Source organism: Mizuhopecten yessoensis, unplaced genomic scaffold (genome assembly GCF_002113885.1).
Source record: "Mizuhopecten yessoensis strain PY_sf001 unplaced genomic scaffold, ASM211388v2 scaffold10949, whole genome shotgun sequence".
NCBI classification, from domain to species: Eukaryota; Metazoa; Mollusca; class Bivalvia; order Pectinida; family Pectinidae; genus Mizuhopecten; species Mizuhopecten yessoensis.
Genome location: NW_018408802.1, coordinates 650,439 through 675,483, shown reverse-complemented (window position 1 = coordinate 675,483; position 25,045 = coordinate 650,439). Strand labels below are relative to the sequence as shown.

At 34.6% G+C, this 25,045-nt stretch overlaps 1 protein-coding gene across 1 annotated transcript in view; it reads left to right on the top strand.

Annotated features, from left to right (window-relative positions):
* The first annotated feature begins 21,211 nt into the window (after positions 1 to 21,211).
* The window catches only part of LOC110463979, a 148,267-nt gene continuing 144,433 nt past the window's right edge, over positions 21,212 to 25,045 (top strand). The window contains exon 1 of the mRNA XM_021518953.1: positions 21,212 to 22,387. Coding sequence (XP_021374628.1) covers positions 22,211 to 22,387 — 177 coding nt within the window. The 5' untranslated portion in view covers positions 21,212 to 22,210. The remainder of the gene's footprint in view (positions 22,388 to 25,045) is intronic.

The window sequence follows — 25,045 nt, the reverse complement described above, 5'->3', positions numbered from 1 at the left end:
CAGGGTGGTTGACTCTGTTTGCGGACTATCAATCCCCGAAATTGGCTGTAACCTTGCAGCTGGAATTCTTTATCTTGTAGTTAACATGAAATACTAGTTTAAGAGAAAAAAGTTTTTGTGTTTAAAATCGTAAAGTTCTAACGTTATGAAATATGTATAGACAGTCTCTTCTAACGCTGTATTTTCCATGCTTTACAGAACACTTTAGATATAAATCTCCAATCATTTCCCCTGTAGTTCAACTAGTGTGTCTTGAATCGACGAATTAGCCATATAGAATCGTAGATGACTTCTTTTTTAAATATGTACTTTCTTCTCTTATTTTGTTCTTCTACATATTGTTTCATTGTAAGCATATGTTATCTCAAAACTTAAAAGCGTATTTTAAAATATGTATGAGTCAGAACTAATTTTGTAACTTTACCTAAAAATATATTCTTTTTTATATTTGCTCAGCTAATTGCACTTGAATTGCAATTAGGTTTTTCATACATTTGAGTATGTGTTTAGCAGTGTTGAACAAATATGAGTACGTACGTATTTGAAGAACCCATAAAAGCTCGTTGTATTTGCCTTTATCTAAGTAAATATCAGTATGGATAAAAATTAAATCAAATAACACAGCAGTTAAATGCTGAGTATGATTAATGTTCAGTCGGTTATACTGGATAACGCTTTTGATTTTAGCATCAATTGTAATGATATTGAATGAAATGAAATTTTGAATAATTATAGAATGTATTCACGTAACTGCTTTGAAGTTGTTGCGACCTTTTTCGATGTGTGTAGTAACCTGTTCGATGTGAAGTCACGTTAATCAATTCCCTGTAGGCCGATTCCATCTGTCTTTACTTCCCATAGAAAACAACAATATTGATTTTAACTTATATCATTGGTATTGATAGTTTTGCAGCAACTAAAGTGAAAATAATATATGTAAAAAGTCACCTTGGATCTAGGTAATTTGTAATAACAGAAATATATTAATAGTTACTTCATGTACATTTTCATATTCTAGAAAATCGGAAATCTGTTTTTAGGGGACATTGAATGAACAGAAAACAAATCAAAGCCAGCCTACAATAATGTGGAGATAATGTATAAAAAGTCACCTTGGATCTAGGTAATTTGTAATAACAGAAATATATTAATAGTTACTTCATGTACATTTTCATATCCTAGAATATCGGAAATCTGTTTTTAGGGGACATTGAATGAACAGAAAACAAATCAAAGCCAGCCTACCATAATGTGGAGATATAGCTTTACCTAATCGTGTTGCTGTGTGTGAATCCTTCACAGTCCAAAGAGCTATAACTGTCTAGTTAGAAACACTGCATTCATGGATAACAATAGATTTTCTTTTATTTCAAAAACCGAATGACTGGATATTAAGCTGCAAAATCATATGCACATATCAAAATTAACGTAAGACACACCACATATTATATGAAAATATGATGAATGCTTGTTTGTTTATTTCGAAGTGCAACATTAATATTTACTAATAATAAAATATTTGATAAATAAGTCTCAACTTAACTACAACAACCTGGTATTGTGCACTGAAGTATCCATACCGATGGTTTGTATATAAGAAAAGAATGTTTCTTTCACTCGATATGGAATTAAGTTTGTGGACGCTTGTTGTATTGTTTTGTAGTATACGATTTGCTTTGGTACTATGTATACAACATGTAATAACAAAATATCATTCATTTTCATAGTATGAAGGAGCAATATGATGACATCATGAATCTAGGATAAAGGCATCAATATAAATTGATTCGTCTAGTTTCACTTCAGAAGTAAACACTAGACTTTTCGTATCCTCCTTTCAATAGAATTTTAAATTGGTGTGACACATTTATTTTGCAACCAATTTGTTTCCGATGTATGTGATTTCATCTTTTATGATAGCTTAGGTGTAGTGCAATATGTTCGGCGGATGTCTTTTTTCTATTGTGTTCTTTGGCCTTAAATTCTTGATAAACCATATAACAATAGAATATGACGCAATTGATACAATAAGGTGTTTTATGAAACAGTTAGTTACTGCAATTTACAAGATAGCCATTCCTATAACTTATCCAATAATCATCAGATATAGACATCATCAAACCTTTCACAGTCGATAAAGTCCCGTGCTTTCGTTTGGTTTTACTTCGTTTAATGCTTTAGTGAAACAAGGGTCATTTAAAGACGTGCCGCTATGTCTGTAATATATGTGTGCTGGAGGCAGGGTATGTTGGTGTATCTGTCTCCTTGCGATAGCACAGATCTGATGCCGACTTCGAAGTACTACCTCAACAAAATGCCATGCCGAAGGCACTCAGCACAGTATTTCATCTGGTCACAATATACTGAAAACACGTCCAAGTTGTTTCGATAATCCTTAATACTCAGAGATTTGTACATGTAAGTCTCGGTCATGGGACAGAACCCATTGCCTACCCCAATCGGGCGAACAGATTCTTACAAGGGAAATTACAAAAATAAATATTTCATATTCAGAAAACCTGTTCTAACATGAGCAGAAATTATGTAGATTTATTGTTTGTGTAATTTTGATTTTAATATGATGCGTTTAAACATAAATTGCATCCATTCAAATATACTGAAAAAATGTGGGAATTAGTCAAAATGTTTTCAAACAACATCGAGTTTCTGCGTTAGCAAGCGAGGCTTCACACCAGGTACAGGCTTCATATATATAGTTACATAGAAGTCAGTGATCAGCATTAAAGTCACGTTGAGCTTCGACTTACTGGGTACATCTCTTAAGAAGAACCCATTAAATATCAACCAGTGTATACACACCAAATATATCCCCATACTTTATACACGATATAATAGCGTTTTTTATGAAGCCGTTTTACAAATATTCACCGCGCTATGGATGGTTTAACATCATTTGAATATTTTAGTGAATTTTGCAGAGTAAGATCCTTCCCACTGTAGCTAAGGCGTGACTAGCTACCCGTGAATCACCTGCTCCTCTACCCAACAGTTGTCTGTGCTAGCTAAGTAAATTACGCCCATCATGAAAGCTGGATCTTCAAAGCTCCCTCAAAGGAAACTCTAAACAACCATTTTCATATATTATTTATATTGTATATGGTACGTTAATGTGAGATCGATTGTTTGCTTCCTTTATGATCGAGAGATCTTGATAAGAAGCATATAAGCTAGGTTTTGGAGCGAACCAGTGTTCCTAGTCGAGCTTAGAGTCTCGCTCACAGAAATATTATAGTTTGTGGTCGGTTAGTAACAACACCCCATAAGATCAGAGGGTATGAAAACGTCTGAGGCGACATGCTTGGTCTGGACCACCGCACACATACAGACATTGGACTTTTCGGGGTAGCTACGTTTTGAAACAGTTGAATGCATGGTATCCTCACGAAGGTATAAATTTGTCTGACATCAATCGAGGATGCATCTACCGAGTGACAAGTGGAGCACGAGGTTACCGGTGTCTGAAACCGACCCTCGCCATATACGGTATATAGAACCAATGACTTATGAATGGACGCTGAAGTATCCTATTCAGGTAGACGGTATTTCAGAGCTTCGATCTGGAATAGTGCCGTAGTGTTAATGGTAATGGAAAAGAAATAGCTAAGACATATGGACAATGGTCGGTTGACTACATATTGTGGACCATTGAACTGATGCATATTAAGGTCGATGCGGATGCTTTAGAAAACGTGGATTTTTATGAATATCCTGTCCATTCACGTCGATATTTCCGGAAAGTTATATTCATCAAAATTGTTTCACGAGACCGGAAAAGGAAAACGTCACCAACTGGCGTTGTCTGTACAAACATATGGCTGATACAGACAGGAAACGAAGCGAGATATCGAACAATGTGCATCAGACTACAAATCCTGGTCACATCATGCAATATAAAGCGGCAGCCCTCTCAAAGGATCAGACGGCCTTGAAAGACACGAATCTTCCGACGACTTCATCGTCCAAGCCTTGTGTGTCTAAACCCTGGAATGGCGTTAACTGTTGGGAGACAGGGGGTGACGCCGGAGAAAGGAAGAGCACAGCCAGAGATACGATGTCGTGACACCTGATCCGCTGGTACACCTTTACCGAAGCCTATAAGGTAAGTTGTATGGATGCTTTTCATCCGCTCCTCCACAATAAAGTACCTTTATTGACATCGCTGTTAATCGGGACAGCTGACAGGAATATGACACCCCGCCCTTATAATCCCCCATTCTCAGGTTCAGGCAAGGTATCACTTTGCATTATTTTTACTTCTTCAAGTGGATATGTGAAAATGAATTTATTGTAATTTGATTTTTTCAAATGACAAATCGCGTATTCCGACCTTCAATATCAGCACAATATTGTCTTATTGAATCGCTGTTCACGGTTTAAATTAATAAATACAGATTTTGGGTTTTATATTTCCATGTTTTTGCAGGAAACATTTGTAACTTACACTTATATTTTACATTATTCTTTGTATCAATATTCATTAATATATATTTTAAAACATGTTACGTATGTATGCAAGTACATATTTAAAGATTGATATGTAGTAATTTTACTCTAAGAATTGTATTTTAATTGAAAACATACAATTATTCGTTATTCTGGAAAAGACTAATACAAGTACATATCACAAAAGAACTTCATAAGATAATGTGATATTTATACATAATAATACAATTTTATTTTTTATTTTTTTTTAAATACATAAAAACTTTAATTAACCTTAAACGGAGATATAAGTGTTAAGCAGCGTGACACACGGACACGCTACCCTTTGTTATCAGTACATGACCATTACAACATTAGCTGAGTACATGACCATTACAACATTAGCTGAGTACATGACCATTACACCATTAGCTGAGTACATGACCATTACAACATTAGCTGAGTACATGACCATTACAACATTAGCTGAGTGCCAGTTCGGTTTCTCTTCATACAATATAAAATTCTTACAATTCTATCAAAACTTTGAACTTAATTTGTATGAAATCGTGTAGCCAATTGCCTTCGTAAACCATATCATAATGTTATGGACAGTATAACTCCTTGAATGGATTCACAGGTTATCCAGTATATGATTATAGAAAGTCACAAAACTTTTTTTTTAAGTTCCTTTCGAAGACCTATACATATTCATCCCTTAAACAACTTTATCAGTGATTTAAAATTGTTATGAAGTAAGACCGAAAATAGGCCGATAATAAACGTTGATTCCGTATGGGAAAAACTAGACGTGAGCTCTTATTGGACCTTTTATCAGTAGTCCGCACACCTAGACTAATGACAGCGGTAACAGCTTGGTATGGGAGTTTAACATATTCTTTTGTGATGTGTCTATTGATATCTATCGATCACTATGAAAAATCTCTTCAGAATAAGCCATCCGTTTTGGTAGAGGGTTGATGGGCGTGAACAGATCATGTGACAGGTAATACATACAAGACAACCCCTCTGGTTCAATTTCAACATGGGACATAATGTGTACTTTACTTTATAACTTCCATATTCATCATATTCAGGTTATATATTCCTTGTGTTTGACAATACCTCAGAGAGAGAACAATACCATCGTATACAGTATGCCAGTTCATATACAGTATGACAGTTCATATACAGTATGCCAGTTCATATACAGTATGACAGTTCATTAGTACACAATGTCATACATGTACATACATTATGAAGAGCATGACATAACATGTGTTATAATCCTAAATGCAACTACATGCATTAAAATAATACAGCAGATTACAATGAAATGCATTGTAATCCAGAACAGCATGATAAAATGACACACATTATAAATGCATCATTTCGTTACTGCAGTACAAGTAGCTAACTCTGGTTCATGAAACGTAGTATCTACTATAAAATTAAATTTCTGAGATGGAGTATTGCCCTACAGTGATTTGCTTTATCCAAAACAACACAGTTGTTTCAAAAACAAAAATGAATTAATACATTAAAAAAACATCGTTGGTTATTAAAATGAAAGCAGGGATTATTTTTATATAATTTATGTAATGTCATATAATGCTTTTTCTCCTTCTTTTTAATTGTGTCATTCTGAAACATGATGTAATATTTTCTAAATAATATCAGTTATGGTTATCAGATTAGTTGTAAGTAATGGATAACGTATATTTTTCTCTCCGTATAATTATGTATCAGTATTAGCTATTTCGAATAGTCTCTATTTTTTCTTTTTATATATATTTCGGCCTCATTTATATCATTTAAATAAAGGCTGCAAATCATGTTTAATTATTGTCCTTAAGGTATGGTGAATTTTTGGTGTAAAGTTTGTAAGAAATCCTCTGAACACGTCCTATAGTATAGAATCAATAAAGCCTATATCGCCTGGTCGTGTTTTGTTCATTTTTTAATTCCAATAAATGTTGAGATATAACAGTTAAACATTGATGGTTTTACATATAATGAACTTTTTAAATAAATTATTTGGCATTTGTTATTGATGTAAAGAGTGGAGAAGGAATTCGAAGTTCACATTCTCGTCAAATCACACTGATGTTATCATACCACAACCACCATAAATATTATGCTGATATGTAATATATATGCCGGGAAAACGCGATATTAGCCCAGTCGTGATACGCATTTTTGTTTAGCTTTTGTGCTCATTTTTTTGTTGTTGTTTAATTTTGTTGTTGTTGCTGTTGTTGGTTTGGAGGACGGTTAAAGGACACTGTAAGATACAACTCAATATTAATTCTACAACCAAATCACAAAAGTGTAATATTAATTCTACAACCAAATCACAAAAGTGTAACATTAATTCTACAACCAAATCACAAAAGTGTAATATTAATTCTACAACCAAATCACAAACGTGTAATATTAATTCTACAACCAAATCACAAAAGTGTAATATTAATTCTACAACCAAATCACAAAAGTGTAATATTAATTCTACAACCATACCACAAACCAAATCACAAAAGTGTAATATTAAATTCTACAACCAAATCACAAAAGTGTAATATTAAATTCTACAACCAAATCACAAAAGTGTAATATTAATTCTACAACCAAATCACAAAAGTGTAATATTAATTCTACAACCAAATCACAAAAGTGTAATATTAATTCTACAACCAAATCACAAAAGTGTAATATTAATTCTACAACCAAATCACAAAAGTGTAATATTAATTCTACAACCAAATCACAAAAGTGTAATATTAATTCTACAACCAAATCACAAAAGTGTAATATTAATTCTACAACCAAATCACAAAAGTGTAATATTAATTCTACAACCAAATCACAAAAGTGTAATATTAATTCTACAACCAAATCACAAAAGTGTAATATTAATTCTACAACCAAATCACAAAAGTGTAATATTAATTCTACAACTATATCACAAACCAAATCACAAAAGTGTAATATTTAATTCTACAACCAAATCACAAAAGTGTAATATTAAATTCTACAACCAAATCACAAAAGTGTAATATTAATTCTACAACCAAATCACAAAAGTGTAATATTAATTCTACAACTATATCACAAACCAAATCACAAAAGTGTAATATTAAATTCTACAACCAAATCACAAAAGTGTAATATTAAATTCTACAACCAAATCACAAAAGTGTAATATTAATTAAACAACCAAATCACAAAAGTGTAATATTAATTCTACAACCAAATCACAAAAGTGTAATAATAATTCTACAACCATATCACAAACCAAATCTCAAAAGTGTAATATTAATTCTACAACCAAATCACAAAAGTGTTATATTAAATTCCACCACCAAATCACAAAAGTGTAATATTGAATTCTAAAACCAAATCACAAGAGTGTTATATTTAATTCTTCAACCATATCACAAAAGTGTTATATTAATTCTTCAACCATATCACAAACCAAATCACAAAAGTGTAATATTAAATTCTTCAACCATATCACAAAAGTGTAATATCAAATTATACAACCATATCACAAACCAAATCACAAAAGTGTAATATTAAATTCTACAACCAAATCACAATAGTGTAATATTAATTCTACAACTAAATCACAAAAGTGTAATATTAAATTCTACAACCAAATCACAAAAGTGTCATATTAATTCTACAACCAAATCACAAAAGTGTAACATTAATTCTACAACCAAGTCACAAAGTGTTATATTAAATAAATTCTACAACCAAATCACAAAAGTGTGATATTGAATTCTACAACCAAGTCACAAAAGTGTGATATTGAATTCTTCAACCAAATCACAAAAGTGTAACATCAAATTCTACAACCAAACACAAAAATGTAATATTAATTCTACAACCAAATCACAAAAGTGTAACATTAATTCTACAACCAAATCACAAAAGTGTTATATTATATTCTACAACCAAATCACAAAAGTGTAATATTAATTCTACAACCAAATCACAAAAGCGTAACATTAATTCTACAACCAAGTCACAAAAGCGTAATATTAATTCTACAACCAAATCACAAAAGTGTTATATTAAATTCTACAACCAAGTCACAAAAGTGTTATATTAAATAAATTCTACAACCAAATCACAAAAGTGTTATATTGAATTCTACAACCAAGTCACAAAAGTGTGATATTGAATTCTTCAACCAAATCACAAATGTGTAATATCAAATTCAACAACCAAATCACTAAAGTATAATATTAATTCTACAACCATATCACGAAAGTGTAACATTAATTCTACAACCAAATCACAAAAGTGTAATATTAATTCTACAACTATATCACAAAAGTGTAATATAAATTCTACAACCAAATCACAAAAGTGTAACATTAAATTCTACAACCAAGTCACAAAAGTGTTATATTAAAATGCACAGGGAGAGGAACGTAACACACACATACAGGTGGTGAAAACTTGGTGATAAATACAGTATCCCAAAAATGAAATAAAAAGTCTTAATAAATGGGTAGGAATCATCTTTAATACCTGTCAATTGAGGAAGTCATTTTAAGCGTTCTACGTAGTTATTTAGAGCTACTATATACATCATTATCTGTCGGAGGACGCCTAGTAACTGCCATAACACAACTTGAAATTTACGTGTGTATACCACCCACTCCTGGAATGTGTAGGGGAAATTACCATCAGCATAGCCAGCTGGACATACGTTACCATAAACAGCAGACCTGTATATAAATGAATATTCATTTTTATCTTATTTCATGTTTAATATTTACGTTTTGAATCGGTCTTCTTTTTTTAATTTTTTAATTTTTATTACATGTTTCGTGAAAGCATTCAAGTCCTAATATTAACTTAAACATTACTTTAAAATATGGACATACATTATAAATACCCCGGACTTTACACATAGACATAATTTGATGTACCATACAAAGTATACAAATTGTATATATATTTAATATCAGACTACAGACACTGGATGTTCCGAAAGCGTCCTACAGCACACCAGCTGTTCCGAATATTTCACATGAAAGCAGTTTCATGACGCTAGATAACATCTACATCATATTCCATATGTTACAATTTAGACTTGGCAAAGAATATTAGGACATAAATAGTATCAATTAATTACACTGTTAGACAGCTTGAGTGTATATTGAGCATAGTATATTTTGTTATTTTCCGAAAGCTGACCTTTTTATTTTTTTTATTATAATCATTCCAGAAGATGATAATAAGTAGTCTACATGACGTTAACTGTTTTAATGCGTGTATAAAAAAGATGTATTATTCTGGTGGCTTAAATATTGTCTTAGGTATAGATTTTTCCAACCATAGCATCCGTCATAGATATTTGAATTTTAGGTCCCGTTGACTAAATATAGATATACTCACGTGACATCTGGGTCATGTGATCAGGTCCCAGCGAAGACACAACAAAAGCTTTTCGGTATGATGTACCCTCTTTGTGAGGAGCAGTTTATTCCCTTCAAATACAAATACAAATATAGTCTAACAATGAAAATGAAGACCACAATAGCCGTAAGATTCCTTCACCATCGTCTATGTAATGGAGAAATACACAGTATTGCTTCACGTGTTATATTTCATTTAGTTATTTTAAACAATAATAGAAACAACAAAATAAAAAACATGTTTCGTAAATCTATTACATTATTTTTCCGTTAAGATATTACCGAATGATCTGAAATTGTTTCGGTTTGTTTTTGCAATGTTATAATATATCCCACTGCAGGTTTAACAAAACAATAGACCTGCTGTATCCCACTGCAGGTTTAACAAAACAATAGACCTGCTGTATCCCACTGCAAGTTTAACAAAACAATAGGCCTGCTGTTTCCCACTGCAGGTTTAACAAAACAATAGGCCTGCTGTATCCCACTGCAGGTTTAACAAAACAATAGACCTGCTGTATCCCACTGCAGGTTTAACAAAACAATAGACCTGCTGTATCCCACTGCAGGTTTAACAAAACAATAGACCTGCTGTATCCCACTGCAGGTTTAACAAAACAATAGACCTGCTGTATCCCACTGCAGGTTTAACAAAACAATAGACCTGCTGTATCCCACTGCAGGTTTAACAAAACAATAGACCTGCTGTATCCCACTGCAGGTTTAACAAAACAATAGACCTGCTGTATCCCACTGCAGGTTTAACAAAACAATAGACCTGCTGTATCCCACTGCAGGTTTAACAAAACAATAGACCTGCTGTATCCCACTGCAGGTTTAACAAAACAATAGACCTGCTGTATCCCACTGCAGGTTTAACAAAACAATAGACCTGCTGTATCCCACTGCAGGTTTAACAAAACAATAGACCTGCTGTATCCCACTGCAGGTTTAACAAAACAATAGACCTGCTGTATCCCACTGCAGGTTTAACAAAACAATAGACCTGCTGTATCCCACTGCAGGTTTAACAAAACAATAGACCTGCTGTATCCCACTGCAGGTTTAACAAAACAATAGACCTGCTGTATCCCACTGCAGGTTTAACAAAACAATAGACCTGCTGTATCCCACTGCAGGTTTAACAAAACAATAGACCTGCTGTATCCCACTGCAGGTTTAACAAAACAATAGACCTGCTGTATCCCACTGCAGGTTTAACAAAACAATAGACCTGCTGTATCCCACTGCAGGTTTAACAAAACAATAGACCTGCTGTATCCCACTGCAGGTTTAACAAAACAATAGACCTGCTGTATCCCACTGCAGGTTTAACAAAACAATAGACCTGCTGTATCCCACTGCAGGTTTAACAAAACAATAGACCTGCTGTATCCCACTGCAGGTTTAACAAAACAATAGACCTGCTGTATCCCACTGCAGGTTTAACAAAACAATAGACCTGCTGTATCCCACTGCAGGTTTAACAAAACAATAGACCTGCTGTATCCCACTGCAGGTTTAACAAAACAATAGACCTGCTGCACCCCACTGCAGGTTTAACAAAACAATAGACCTGCTGCACCCCACTTCAGGTTTAACAAAACAATAGGCCTGCTGTATCCCACTGCAGGTTTAACAAAACAATAGACCTGCTGTATCCAACTGCAGGCTTAACAAAACAATAGGCCTGCTGTATACCACTGCAGGTTTAACAAAACAAGAGGCCTGCTGTATCCCACTGCAGGGTTAACAAAACAATAGACCTGCTGTATCCCATTGCGGGTTTAACAAAACAATAGACCTGCTGCACCCCACTGCAGGTTTAACACAACAATAGACCTGCTGCACCCCACTGCAGGTTTAACAAAACAATAGGCCTGCTGTATCCCACTGCATGGTTCCTAAGAGTCTACTATAACGTGGCCCCTGTATAATAGATGGTTTCATCTCTATGTTGTATGCATACTTCGCATTGATGGAACCCAAATCAATCGGCTGCCCCACCATTGCAATACTGGGGACTTGTGGCGTTTCTTCTCACTCCTATCAACTTGTTTCGCTTTTTCTCTCCAGATCCTCGTCCTTAAATGAACTTGGCTGTTCAGTATCGTAAAACATTAACAAAACCCCACATAAACCTTTGTAGCATAAACAGTTGACGGGTCTTGGGTTATAAGGCAACACAATTGTGACATGAATATTGCATTTAACTTGTATAAGTAAGCATGTGATATAAAGGGGATTCGTGTTTTAAATATTGTAAAAAAAATAATGAGTAATCCGGTAATGTTATAAATATTTTATATAACCTTATTAGCAATCATTGGATACAAAAAATAGAGCAAAGGGCGTTTAAATATTGTTGCCGCTAAAATGTGTACTTTACAGTACACCTGTCTGGGCAATCCAACGAAGAAACAGACCAATACACTAGAACTTGTTCAGAATATATGTAATATATATCATTCAAAAACAAGTATGGAATTATTTAATATCATTTTATTCAATGCTGCTCAATCAAAATACTCACAAGTTTGTGCAATAATTTGAGACTTTACTATCGTCCCAACCAAGAGATGTTAAATAGCTCATTTATCCCTATATCCCATAACTATCTAACATGTTACCGGTTTACACTATAACATATCCTACTCGACAGCCACGTCAAACATGGTGTTCTCCAATGTAACATGTGGCTGCATCATAAAACGCATGACAGCCCACCCGTGACGCCTCCTCCCGACTTCTCTGTCGATACGAGACAAATTAAAGTAGTATTTTATTTTCTCTGTGTCAGCCATGTGTGTGCATGTATTCTACGGTTACATGAACTCAAATTACACTGTTTGTGGAAATATGAAACTACGACGATATCATAGACATGTGACCAAATTTATCGTGAAGAAATTACTTTAACTCGATATACTTTACACGCTACACCGAACAGATGGATACTGGTATTGTTTCAGACATTGTTTGGCAAACTGGACAATTTCAATGGAGAAAATACGAACAGAACAATGTTTAGTTAGGAACGTTATGGAGTCGTGTTTGAAGGTAATATATTTGCAACAACAATGGGCTGACCGTTGTTCGAAATGTAGAGTAACATTTTGGTTGTTTTTCAATAGATAAGATGAAAAGAATATATCAAAATACAGTGGTGTAACAAGGAAGATGAATTCAGACACCACTAAGGCAAACTAAACCTTTATTCAGCAATCGATCCCCACCATTGAGTTATTGTTAAAATCGCCAGAAAGGATGACATTGACAGGACGGCACGGGGTGTAATCTCTTCATCCAATTATTTCTGCGCATAATGAGTGTGAATATAAATATGTTGCTATGGAAACTGAAGAGATATCCAAGGTATCATGGGAGGCGTGCGACGTCATGAACCAGTCGAGGTCAATATACATATCAAAAAGCATTTCTCTCGGCACGGTTGACTGAACTGAGTGTGTTAAGAGGTACTAACCTGATGTGTATGCATAATGTAAGTGTTTATGGAGCTATATCTAAGATATATCGCTTTAATGAATAAACCACTTAATGCAATATGTTAATGTGGGGAAATATCGTAGGGCGACATTTTGGCGTCGAGTTAAATGTATTCATGTTGGAAGACATTAAATTAAAGTACAATCTGATAGACCTAGTCGTGCAATTTTACAAGATATGTCGATATGAATTGGGAAATATATTGTACAGATGTACAGTTCTCATTTAGATATGACTGTTAAATGTCCCCTGCAAAGAAACATCGATGCACGTATCTGCCCTGCTGAATCGTGGGATTTCTTTATCTTGTACGGAACGGACATTGGAGAAAGCGAAATTAGACCTGTTGTCCGCACGTCTTCGCACGAGGCTACTATTGTGGGGCCCTGCATAAACAGGGTTGTTTGACTTTTATGTCGCTTGTTACTTAATATAGACATGTGACCAGCTTTTCCCCATGCACAGTTTTCGTTTTCATGGTATGCCCGTCTCTGGTTGTCCCATTGTAGGACTATGTCATGACTAGAGGGAATGCCCCCTGCTACCATGATTATATTATAGTATTTCAGTGAGGTGACACTTTATAATGGCCCTTGAGTGACCCCATCATGTGTGGACACCGTTTTGTAAGACCATTGCTGTTGCTAATACACATGACCATGAACATAACAGGTCAATGGCGGGTACTCGTATGTGATCAAGCCGTATGCATCAGTCTGCAAATAAAGCTTTCAAATGTCCCCCTAAATATATCAGAGTCGGTTCGTCCATCAGTTGAGCGAGTTATACGATGCAACATTTTTCTAAGGTTCGAGAAATGTTCAGTTATCTCTGCGCTCACTACATCGTCGTCAGTCGCCTGATTTAATAATTACAATAAGTAGATATTACTAGATGTTCTTATTATGGCGCGGCAGGTGCGTTACAATTAAATACTTGCGTACGGATTATTCAAATTTTGCATACAAAATATTCCCATACGCAAAACAGGAAAAGAGTGACTTACAAGTTCATTAGTATCAATGAATAAATAAATCTTGTATTTTCGTATTTAAAATATTGAATATTTTACCCTTTTTACCTCAACCAAACTATACAAAAATAGTCATTGTTAAAGCAGAAATGTGCGTCATCTTACTATATATTAGTAACTATTCTAACCAGAACTACGGAGACAGAATAATGGCTTTGAGTTTATTCTATTTTGGTTAATTGTGTACGTTTAGATGTCAAAACGTGAATTTTATTAAAAATTAACCCTCTTATGATTATTTGTGAGAGAGATTTTAAGAATGCAAACGCCAAACAATATCCCATTGGAACATGCTCAACATGTGCTCGTGTTACTAAATTGCCAAAGTAAACTGTTTATGAACACGCGTGTATAAACGTCATTTCACTTCCATTGTATAAACGTCATTTCACTTCCATTGTATAAACGTCATTTCACTTCCATTGTATAAACGTCACTTCACTTCCATTTCAGATGACACGCAGGACAGGATGACCGGATCAGAAAGACGACTACTCGTCCGAAAAAATGGTAAGATATTTGTTCTTAATGCCATGTGTAATATCTTAACCACCACTCCCTAACATAATCACCACTCCCTAACATAACCATCACTCCCTAACATAACCATCACTCCCTAACATAATCACCACCCCCTAACATAACCACCACTCCCTAACATAACCACCACTCCCTAACATAACCCCCTAACATAACCACCACCCCTAACATAACCACCACTCCCTAACATAATCACCACTCCCTAACATAATCACCACTCCCTAACATACTCACCACTCCCTAACATAACCACCACTCCCTAACATAATCACCACTCCCTAACATAACCACCACCCCCTAACATACTCATCACTCCCTAACATAACCACCACTCCCTAACATAACCACCACTCCCTAACATAACCACAACCCCTAACATAACCACCACGCCCTAACATAATCACCACTCTCTAACATAATCACAACTCCCTAACATACCCCCCCCCCCTAACAAAACCCCCGCTCCCTAACATAATCACCACTCCCTCCCATAATCACAACTCCCTCACATAACCACCCCCCCCTAACATAACCACCACGCCCTAACATAATCACCACTACCTAACATGCTCACCACTCCCTAACATAACCACCACCCCCTAACATAACCACCACTCCCTCACATAACCACCAATCCCTAACATAACCACCACCCCCTTACATAACCACCACTCCCTAACATAATCACTAACCCCTAACATAATCACCACTCCCTAACATAACCACCACTCCCTAACATAACCACCACCCCCTAACATAACTCCCACCCCCACCCCCACCCCAATAAGATTAATCAGTTTGGAAATATGTAATATAAAAGTTTTACTTTCTACACTAACAACTTACTGGACGAAATGGCCATACGGTGCAGTGAAATGTTTAATTCGTACATTGCTTGTGTAGAAAGTAAAAACTTGATAAAATGTTCTTAAAAAATTTGTTTATGATGTTGTAGTTTTACTATTTGTTTACATTACCTGTGTGACACAGCTTCTAGTAGGTTTCCACTTTATTATTGATCAAATCGCTAGTGTTTATAAAATTCAAACTGGCTAATGTAATGGAAGGTATGATAACCTCACGTATTATTATAAGAATACAGTTTTAATCAATGATGTATATTTATCATAATGCAATCATTTTATTTAGGTCAATGTGCAGTACTGGACAACACATTCCACGTGACTTGACGAGACACGAGACCAGACCAGAGATAGAAGTCAATGCTTCAAAAGGTAGGCGGAGTTAGCTTGATATAATCTTTTTGATATTGTGTATGTAAAGCTCCATATCAGAATTAAGATACATTTTCTATTTGAAAACTGATAACGTATTCAGCATATAAAGTATATGAATTTGATAATAGTTACCGATCTGTTTGGCTGGTGATGTTGTCTGCATGGTATGGCAATGAGTGACAAGACAGACAACGCCATCACCCAGAAGCGGATTGTTACTATTGTGAAGTCAAGAACTCTAGCATTCATAGGACAGTCGCCTTTTATAAAAACAAATTATTAATAAGGGTTGTATTTTTTTCAAGACTCCACGAGAACACTAACGAATCAATGAAGCTTTGTAATCATATAATTTGTTCGTTTCTGTTTAAAGAAGACTAAAAGATCTTACTTCTGATATGCACCTCACAAAATATCTGCAAGCACTTTGATCAGTTTTACTCTAGTCGCCATCCTGACGCACGGAATACCCATTGGTGTTTTCGCTCTCTTTATGGCAAAGGGGTCTCCTTGTGTAATCGTTCGACATTCCAATATAAATTTTGAAATGGAGAAGCAATATGCAACTTTAAACAAGGGCAATATGATATAAAAAAGGCCCCTTTCTTTTTGAATCCCTGAGACTTTTTCGTGGAAATTTTCCGTCAGATTTTTGGTCATAAAGCAGAAACGATTGTGGTAGTTGGTAAACTGTGCTCCAAGATGGCGACACGTCAACATACGATCAGAATGCTTGTATGATATACATGTTTACAGCACAAACGTCATGGAATTTATTTATTTTTCTTAATCTTTTCCAACAAGAGCAGTTTGTTTCAGTGTCAAATCTGGCAGGGACGAAGAATGTCAAAGATATCGTTTGTGTTTTTTTCTATGTATACGTTGTTGATGTAATACTTGCTGTCCTATATATTTAGATAATATTTTCAGCAGATTTGAAAACAAATAACGTGATCTTCGCCTTATGCAACTTGCCAATTGTTTTTTGAAGACACGTCAAGTCATTAAACAAATCCCAATCGAAAATGAGCATTTAATTATGATTATTTCGAATCATAAAACGGGTTGCGCACAGTCCGTCAGATCTCTCCACGCGTCACTTTTTTTCGGGTATTGTCTCATATATTGCGCGCAAGTTTTGTCTTTGGGTGGAGGCAGGGGCGTTTCTAGGATATTTGAAAGAGGGGGCGTAGAATGGAATCCTTTTTGGACCTTTTTTGGCTAAAAAACATAAAATAATTGTGAAATGCACTAATGTAATGGTTCCTGACTTGGAGCATGNTTGTTTTTTTTTTTTTTTTTTTTTTAAAGGGGGCGGGGGGCGTACGCCCATTACGCCCTCACCTGGACCCGCCCCTGGGAGGAGTATCGAACTCTTAATATCATGTTTCGTGCTCCATTATATACAGAGTTATTGCCCGTTGTTTATTTTTTTCCTGAGAGTTTTTGTCCGGAGTTATGGGACAAGGGATTTGCTCGCTTTATATATGTTTGATTTATTTTTTAGATACTTACGAAAAGTTAAGTGATCAAAATTTTACGTGAATGTCTGAGTTACAAAACAGGGACTGAATTCTTGGTTAATAAAATCATGAACTTAAGGACGTAAGACTTTCACGAAAAAGAAATGTAAAAGTGTGTATTTTTCCAATTGGTAAGGAGTAGACAATATAAAACATTGAAGTGTTTATAGGTTGGTCTGTGACATTGGAGAAATGGTGTAATCACACATATGTTCCAAGTCAGGGCCGGGAGGATGACTTCTTGATTTTGCTACTTCTACGTGTCCAGATATTGAAGTTGAAGTTGATGTGTTTGTCCAGTTTTGTCTATTAGTGACATGAAAAATGATGTGTTATCGACTATTGCACGTATATTGAGAGTGTTAATCTACAACCTTGACTCTGGTCGTGATTTGATCGTCAACCAGTAATTGTGAGTGATTTGAGGTCGGGATGGGGAGGCGGATTGAGGCGGGGATGTTGGGTCTGGATTTCCTTCTGAGGAGGGGCCCCCGGGGTGGTACACGGAGTGCGTTAAGTATTTGAAGACAATTTCAAGACGTGGGCGGGGTAAACATGTTTGTGTGTCCTGAAGCACAGAAAAATCGTCTAGACTCTGTCACTGCCATTACAGTAGCGTCAATGTAAACCTGTTTTACATGTTTGCCTAGAAAATTAAAAACGCAGTCATGGGAAACCATCTCCATTAGTAAAATGGCGATCATGACACAGCAAAAAGCACTATAGGCGATCACATGGAACTTTGTCTTTATATAAGCCACTGTCGGGTAGCTACAAAGGCTAGTAATTAGAACATTGATTGGCTGTCGACAACGTTGCTTGGAGACAGATATCCGCGTGTACGAAACGAACCATTGAACAAAATCAATATTTCTATTTTTTTGCGCCAGATTGTGAGTACAGTCACGCACCACACAGTCTTTACCGTCGTCACAATTGAGTGGATTGACGTCATCAAAGTAGAAAATGGGGTTTAACTAAAGTGAATTTGTCACGGTTCGTTATCACGACAAAATTGTCTTATTACAGAATATTTATAGACCCATCCTCTTTAGATTGATTCCTTTACTGGTCTGTGTTCAGTGGACCATGTCGAGTGCAGCACATGGCACGGTTAGTTGGTTATGTGTGATGTGTCACGTGTGAGTTATCTGAGGTTACGCGGATAAATTATTAAAAATGTATTTATCACTTACAACCTACATTAGCTTTTCGACAATGTACTTGTATCAAAAGTAAATTAAGTAACCACCGTAAGAGTTCGTCAAAACAAACAAAGGACCGTGCTGGGCACACATGTCAAGTGGAAGTATTATTATTGGTTTGATAGAGCTGCTGTCAGTATCTATCATCAAATTCCTTTATTTGGATTAAATCTCGATTGTGAAGGGGAACATAAAAAATTCTGTCACAATTCCACTGAGTTGCGCCATATTAGCTATGAATGGACGGTTCAAATACGAACTTTATAGTTCTTACCTCCCTTGCCTCATACTTTGTGCTGTCGAGTCCATAGTCAACATTAGGCTAAGCAGGGACAGTATATAGAGGGGATTGGCAATTCTGCCCCAGTCAAGTTCTATAGCACGTCGCTTTTGTGTTTGTTCACCGAACCGCGAAGTCATCGAGAAGCCCGCGCTTGCGCACTAGCGTTAAAATTAAGCACGCACCTGCTTTCGGTGTTTTTCAAATTTCAAAAGTATTTTATTGACAATACCACGGAATTAGAATAGATCTAAGTCCGTGACAATACATATATAATACAAACATATAAGTTAACATTAAAGAAGATATTAGAACAGTATTGACAAAAGAATAAGACAATAGGCTTTGCCTATATCAGTCTTCTTCTAATTCCGGTAGCTATGTACAATGCTTAAATATATAAAATGTTGTGATTCGTTTTCCTCTCACACTCATGCACACCCACACCAGCTTATGTCTAATACTCGTTATTTAAGGGATAAAACTTGCCTGAATAACAATAATTATAACAATACATGAATATTCATTTGGAATTTATCTAGCACGTATAAGTAACGAAACGTTTTGATGATTTACTATAAGAGTCAACATATAAGAATAGTTTTATTTAATTGGTCGGATGCATTACTAATACCATATACTAAACAGTGCAGATTTAAATATCCTAATAGATTATAAATAGTGGTAATATGATGCCTAATATTAGAATACAGAGGACATTGAAAGAAAAAATGTATTAGATCTTCCCTCTGTACACCACATACACAGGAAGCATCATCAATCAGATGGTCTTGTAACTTATCACAGTTAAGATCACTTTTAAAATTTCTTAGCTGACATAAAATTATGTTAAGTTTCCTCGGAACACAGTTAATAAAAGTTTCTGAGACAGATGTATCAAATGTTCTTTTAAGTTTCTTTTTAAAAGATGAAATTGAGATGGAGTCTCGTACAGTGCTATCAAGTTCATTCCATTTTACCATTGTAGAAGGGAAGAAGCTATTCATATAAGTAGTAGTTCTTGTCTGTGGTATATTAAAGAATCTGCTATTTCTGAAGGTATAGTTATTATTTACATTTAGAAATGGTTGAATGATATTATCGAGATAAGTTGGAGTGTAATTATTAAGAATCTTATACATTAATGTTAGGTTATGATTTTGTCTTCGTGTGTGTAATGTTTCAAGTTGTGTTTCAGTATACAGAATGTGATGAGATGTACCTCGTCTGAGGCCAGTAATTAAACGCATAGCTTCTAGTTGAACTGATTCTAAAAGATCTGATTCCGATTTGGTACAATTATCCCATACTATATCAGAATATTCTAGCACAGGTCTTATATAAGAGACATATAATGTTTTTAATGTATTCCTATCAACTGTAGTTTTTAAAATTCTAAGAATACCCAGTCTAGAGTTCGCTTTCTTATAAATATTTGAAATGTGATCTGACCATGTCCCTTTACTGTTAAATGTTAGTCCTAAGTGAGTATGGTGTTCATGTTGTGCAATTGGAGTATTGTCAAATAGCAGTTGAGGATGATTGTTAATGTGTCTACGAGAGAAGTTAATAGCTACAGTCTTATTCGGATTGAATAGGATCTGCCATCGCTTTGACCATTCAGAGATTGAGTCAAGATCATCATTAAGCATGTTAGTAGGTGCTGTAAGAACATTGTTATTATTTACTATTACATAGAGAGAGGTATCATCTGCAAAGAGTTTTATATGAGAAGTTACATTGTTAGTAATATCATTAATAAAAAGAAGAAAGAGGAAGGGACCAAGGACAGATCATTGAGGAACCCCTGAAGAAATAGGTTTGGTACTAGATTTATAACCTTCAAAGATAACCCTTTGTTTTCTGTCAGATAAGTAAGCTTTAAACCAATTGTATAATTTACCTTTAATACCATATGTTTTTAGTTTATATAATAGGCCCAAATGCCATACTCGATCAAATGCTTTACTTATGTCACAGAAGACAAAACGCAAATCTTTACCTTGGTCTAAATTGACACTTATAGTATTATGGATATCAGCTAGTTGATTAGTAGTGGAGTCTTTGGGTTGAAATCCTGACTGATGTACACTTAACATATTGTGACTTGAAATATAATGAAACGTATACTTAAAAATATTTTTTTCTAACATTTTGATAAAAATAGATGTAACAGCAATAGGTCTATAATTATTGAGATCACTGATATCTCCTTTACCTTTATAGAGAGCAGTAACATTAGCCGTTTTTAGTACATCAGGTATTACACCAATAGATAAAGTTCTATTAAATAATAGTTTGAGTGGGTATACTAAAGAAGAAGAAATGTTCTTTACAATCATAGTTAAAATACCATCAGGACCAGCTGGTTTGTTTTTATTAAAAATGTCAAATTGGTCAGTTATATCTTGTTCACTTATGTTAATGTCAGAAAGTTCAAATGGACATAAGGGAGATAAATCAGGTAGGTTAGTGTCAGTAATATCAGAGGCAATGGCCATGGTGGTAAAGAAGTTATTTAGTGCCTCAGCTTTATCTTGTCGATGGATTAATATTTTATTGTTAGATCTAAGTCCGTGGTAATATATACGTCTCTGGCTAATTTAATTCCGTGATGAAAACCGAGATTTTAACGTCAAAGAAATAATGAATTTATTTTGTAATATTCAGATGTACAATTCCATTTTACTTTTGATTTTAGTATTACCCAATAATGATACTGCTGATTCCATTGGATCATTACGTTGTATATAGCCAATCAGAATCAATTTTACAACGATGTGTTGGGATGAGTTTTGTTTTGAAATCGTCAAGGCGCCTGCTAAACAACCTTACGTTCGCACGTCATACCGCTAATTCCGTGGTCATACACAAGTGTTGCCTCATGATCAATAAGCTACCTGAAACAATACAAGACCTGCTTACATAGGTCATACTTCACTAGACATAATCAGTATGGTGTGAAATACTGTAAACGCATGTCAAGCGCGACAAGGGTAGAGGTCAATGGTCAACATGGCCGACCTGTCTTTCGATGAAGTCAGACAGGTGCACAAGGACACCGGTTCAGGTGAAAGACGTAAGACCGGTGAGGCATTTACAATAGACTTTGGCGATATGAAATCAAAAGAAGGAAAGAAGAACTTGCAAGAATCCTTTATCAAATTTAAGAAGCAGCGACAGGTAGGCAAATCACTACCTATTTTATCGTATTACATACAGCACAGACACAACGCTAATACACACACGACATGAATTATTCTAACGATCGATATTGAAATGAGAATATGCTGGTCTTATCGCTCCCATGACACATATATTTAACACATGAACTTCACACATGTGTACTGGCATGACTTTGCATATATATAACGGCACAGTAATGCAGATGACATTGCAACTTAATGCTCACCATAACTACTTTATTCGAAGTATCGTTAGGGTACTCAGATTGAGTATCTTTTACAGTATTCACAAGATTTGTGTCTTCATTGTTTATATAATTTCCCAGGGCTTCTTTTGTTGTCAAGAAATACATTGTCAATTATTCAAATTGTCCAATGCATACTTCATAAAATGATTTACAGAATCACAGATTGGTACTGGTAGCATTATTTAATTTAAAATAAAACTTATGAAATACAATTGATTACAGATTGTTTTATAAAGACACTTAAAACTAATTAATTGTTGAACAAAGGTGACAAGATTGAGAATGACGAGGTCTGGAGCTAGCAACTTGTCTTAGACAAAGAGTTCAGTTGTATAAACACATACTAATAGTCTATTACATTGGTTGTGAATTATTTTTGTATTTGAACATTCCATAAATATCTGAAATTTTACCAAACAGAAATAAAATAAAAGTTTTTTCATATTAATATTAAATGTTTTTGATGTAAATTTATCTCTATCAATATTGATGACACTGATTTCATTTAAAAAGTATGCATAATGTTACTATTGGTAGTGGCAGTTGCATACATTTGCCTTTATTTACTGCTTTAATAATGATATATTAGCATTTTATTTTTGACTGAGTTATAGTTAACATCCTGAATACTGCAAGCTTAACAATTTAATTTGTTAAATCTTTGTATTGCTAAATGAAAATTGAGTCCAAACCTGTTATATTTGATTTAATTAAAATGAGAAGTAAACTAGGATTACTTTGTAGGATTTATATAGTTATAGTGCTAACCTAACCAAGACTGTTTTTGACTTTATTTTGCGTTTAAAACAGGATAATTGACACATCTGAATGAAATGACATGATCAAGATCTACCTGGTATTTGTTGTGTGGGGGGTAATGACCAGATCTGCTCACAGGTCAGTGGTCAGCTACTGTCAGTGATTGACTGGTATGACAGTAGCTATTGGCCATAGTAATTGATTGAAATAGATATAAACTTGCCATTATACCAGTATTTACACAAGGCCCCACATAATTGATAACAATCTGGACTGATAACAGGACACAACTAGTGGTCATCTGGCCATGTATTGGTAGTAAATAGCAATCTACATCACATCAGCTGCTGATCTGTCTGGTCACTGACCACTGTATACCACGTAAAACGGTCAGTTGACATCTGTTAAAGGGACTCACAGCCTCTTTGTTATATATATATCAGTTTAATTAAGTTAACAGCTTGCACACAAATATACACTTGAGGTCTGTTCAGAGATTGATATCCTGTTTTCTATAAATAATCAATATAAAGGTGAACAAATTATCTGAAACGAAAAATTTAGTCGTATGGTAATAAATTGGCCCTACAAGTACATATCATATTGGAAGTTCAATATGGGACGGGCCAAGGTAAACGCAACCAGAATGCATTTGTTAAGAACCATTTCCTCAAACAACATACCAGGCACTTTATACCGTGTGATTGAACTATATTCTTGCCACAGTAAGTGACTTGCACATCTATTAATTCTTTTCCCAAGTAAATTCCCCATTAATAAGAAGTACATCATTCTGAAAGATTGCATTGGTCACTTTATGTAACTAGCAGATAATGTGTCGCGTTAGCTTTTATTTCACATAGTCAGATCAATAGATGTAGCGTTATTTTGATGATGCAAGTTACCTTATTCTAACAAAACCTACAAGTTGACTATAAGAAATAATTAAATCCTGAATGAAATAAATATTACATATTGTGATAATCTTTCAAATTATAGGGGGTGATCATATTACAACATTTTATATATCAAATACGGTATGCAATGTAGGTACCCAGGTATATGTCGTTAGACAACTTGAAATCTTTCATGATTAAACTAGAGCAGTTGAAGAGTCTGATTAAACACTGAGACATTTGTGCTAGCTTTAAACACCTGTATTTTCTTGGTTTTCAATAAAGCAATTTGTCACATTCAAGGTTTGCTATTAAGCAAAACACTCATGAAAGATAAAATTTCAAAGCTTTTAAATCAGTTAGAAATTTTCAAGATGGTTTTTAAAAAAATATAATAATTTAGTTTTGTTAACTATGCCTTAGGTTTTATTGTCACCTATTTGAATTCACCTTTTAGAAGAAAATATTTCAATATTGATAGTACTTCTCTCCGAAAATGATATTGCAACAGATTTAAACAATCAAATCAGAAAGAAATCAGATATGTCATTAAAAAATAAATCGATTAACAGATGAAAATAGCTTGAAAAAATTAATAACCAAATTGCTTTTAATCGAGCCATCTGTATGATGAGTTGACAAGATTTCCATTAATTTAGAGACAACTTAAACACATGTACATGAAGTAAAGAATTTTAATACAAAATAACTCACCATGTTTTGATATTATTCATGAAATGAGAAAAAAATAAT